This window comes from Acyrthosiphon pisum, chromosome A1, assembly GCF_005508785.2.
Source record: "Acyrthosiphon pisum isolate AL4f chromosome A1, pea_aphid_22Mar2018_4r6ur, whole genome shotgun sequence".
Taxonomy (NCBI): domain Eukaryota; kingdom Metazoa; phylum Arthropoda; class Insecta; order Hemiptera; family Aphididae; genus Acyrthosiphon; species Acyrthosiphon pisum.
Genome location: NC_042494.1, coordinates 19,414,692 through 19,415,733, shown reverse-complemented (window position 1 = coordinate 19,415,733; position 1,042 = coordinate 19,414,692). Strand labels below are relative to the sequence as shown.

At 24.5% G+C, this 1,042-nt stretch overlaps 1 protein-coding gene across 1 annotated transcript in view; it reads left to right on the top strand.

Annotated features, from left to right (window-relative positions):
* Positions 1-1,042, top strand: part of LOC103308156 — a 4,228-nt gene that overhangs the window by 1,393 nt on the left and 1,793 nt on the right. The window contains exons 2-3 of the mRNA XM_008181087.2: positions 76-229; positions 805-1,008. Of these exons, the coding sequence (XP_008179309.1) occupies positions 76-229; positions 805-1,008 (358 nt within the window). The remainder of the gene's footprint in view (positions 1-75; positions 230-804; positions 1,009-1,042) is intronic.

Here is a 1,042-nt window from a genome sequence, read left to right as displayed (position 1 = left end):
AATGAAAGAAAATCTGTAACTTCTCTCCGGTTGCTAAAAATCTGTAAAATGTAAATACATTTAAATTATTTTTAGTAAACGACTGCAAAACACGTTGGCGTACAGTAAGAGATTCGTACAAAAAAAATATGAAAAAACGTAAATTAGGTACTGGTTCAGCAGCTCCGACAAAATCAAAATATAACGATGATGTATTAAGTTTCTTAAACAACATTGAAGATGAAAGAAGGTAAAAACAAATTATTATTATTAAGCTACTTTATACGTATTTATGTATATGTATTTAAATTTTTAATCAACATTTCATAAAATTCGGAGATAACATTTTTTTTTGAGATTAATTGTTGTAGTATAAAAATATTTTATTTTTTTAACTAAATAGTAAATACTACAATGAGTACCTAGTAAAGTCTATTAATTTTTACCTTTTATCCATATTTTTGTATCTTTTTTATTTTTATTAATATTTTAAACAAATACATAAAATGGTATTACTTTAAAATAATTTAGAATTACCACAAGAATATTTCAATAATTTCTGAATCCGATTATTTTTTATTAAATAACACAAATTAATTTTAGAACTTACCATAATATTAATGATGAAAATTATGAGTTTAAAATTTAAATATATACTAGTAAGTGTATATTGAGATTTGAAAAAAAAACACACACCAATAACTTCTTCATTTCACTGAGAATCTTAAACTTCCACCCAAAATGCAAAAATGCTACCACCCCGACCAGTTTTTTATATTACTGCTTAAAATTCAAACATCTTATGATTTATAAAATTATTTCTAGAACTAAGTCGAACATTGACTACAATGAAAACTTAAACTATTCAGAGGTTATGGAAAATGAAAGTTTTAATCAAACTGCGGAGTCAGAAGAAAATTGTTTTTCTAATAATTCTGGTCAAGTTTCATTAGAAACAGATAATTCGATAGTCGATCAACCACTGGAAAATGAAATACGTGATAGTTTGACAGACATATTTCGAAAACCGTATGAAAAACCAAAAAAAATTGGAACAAAGGAT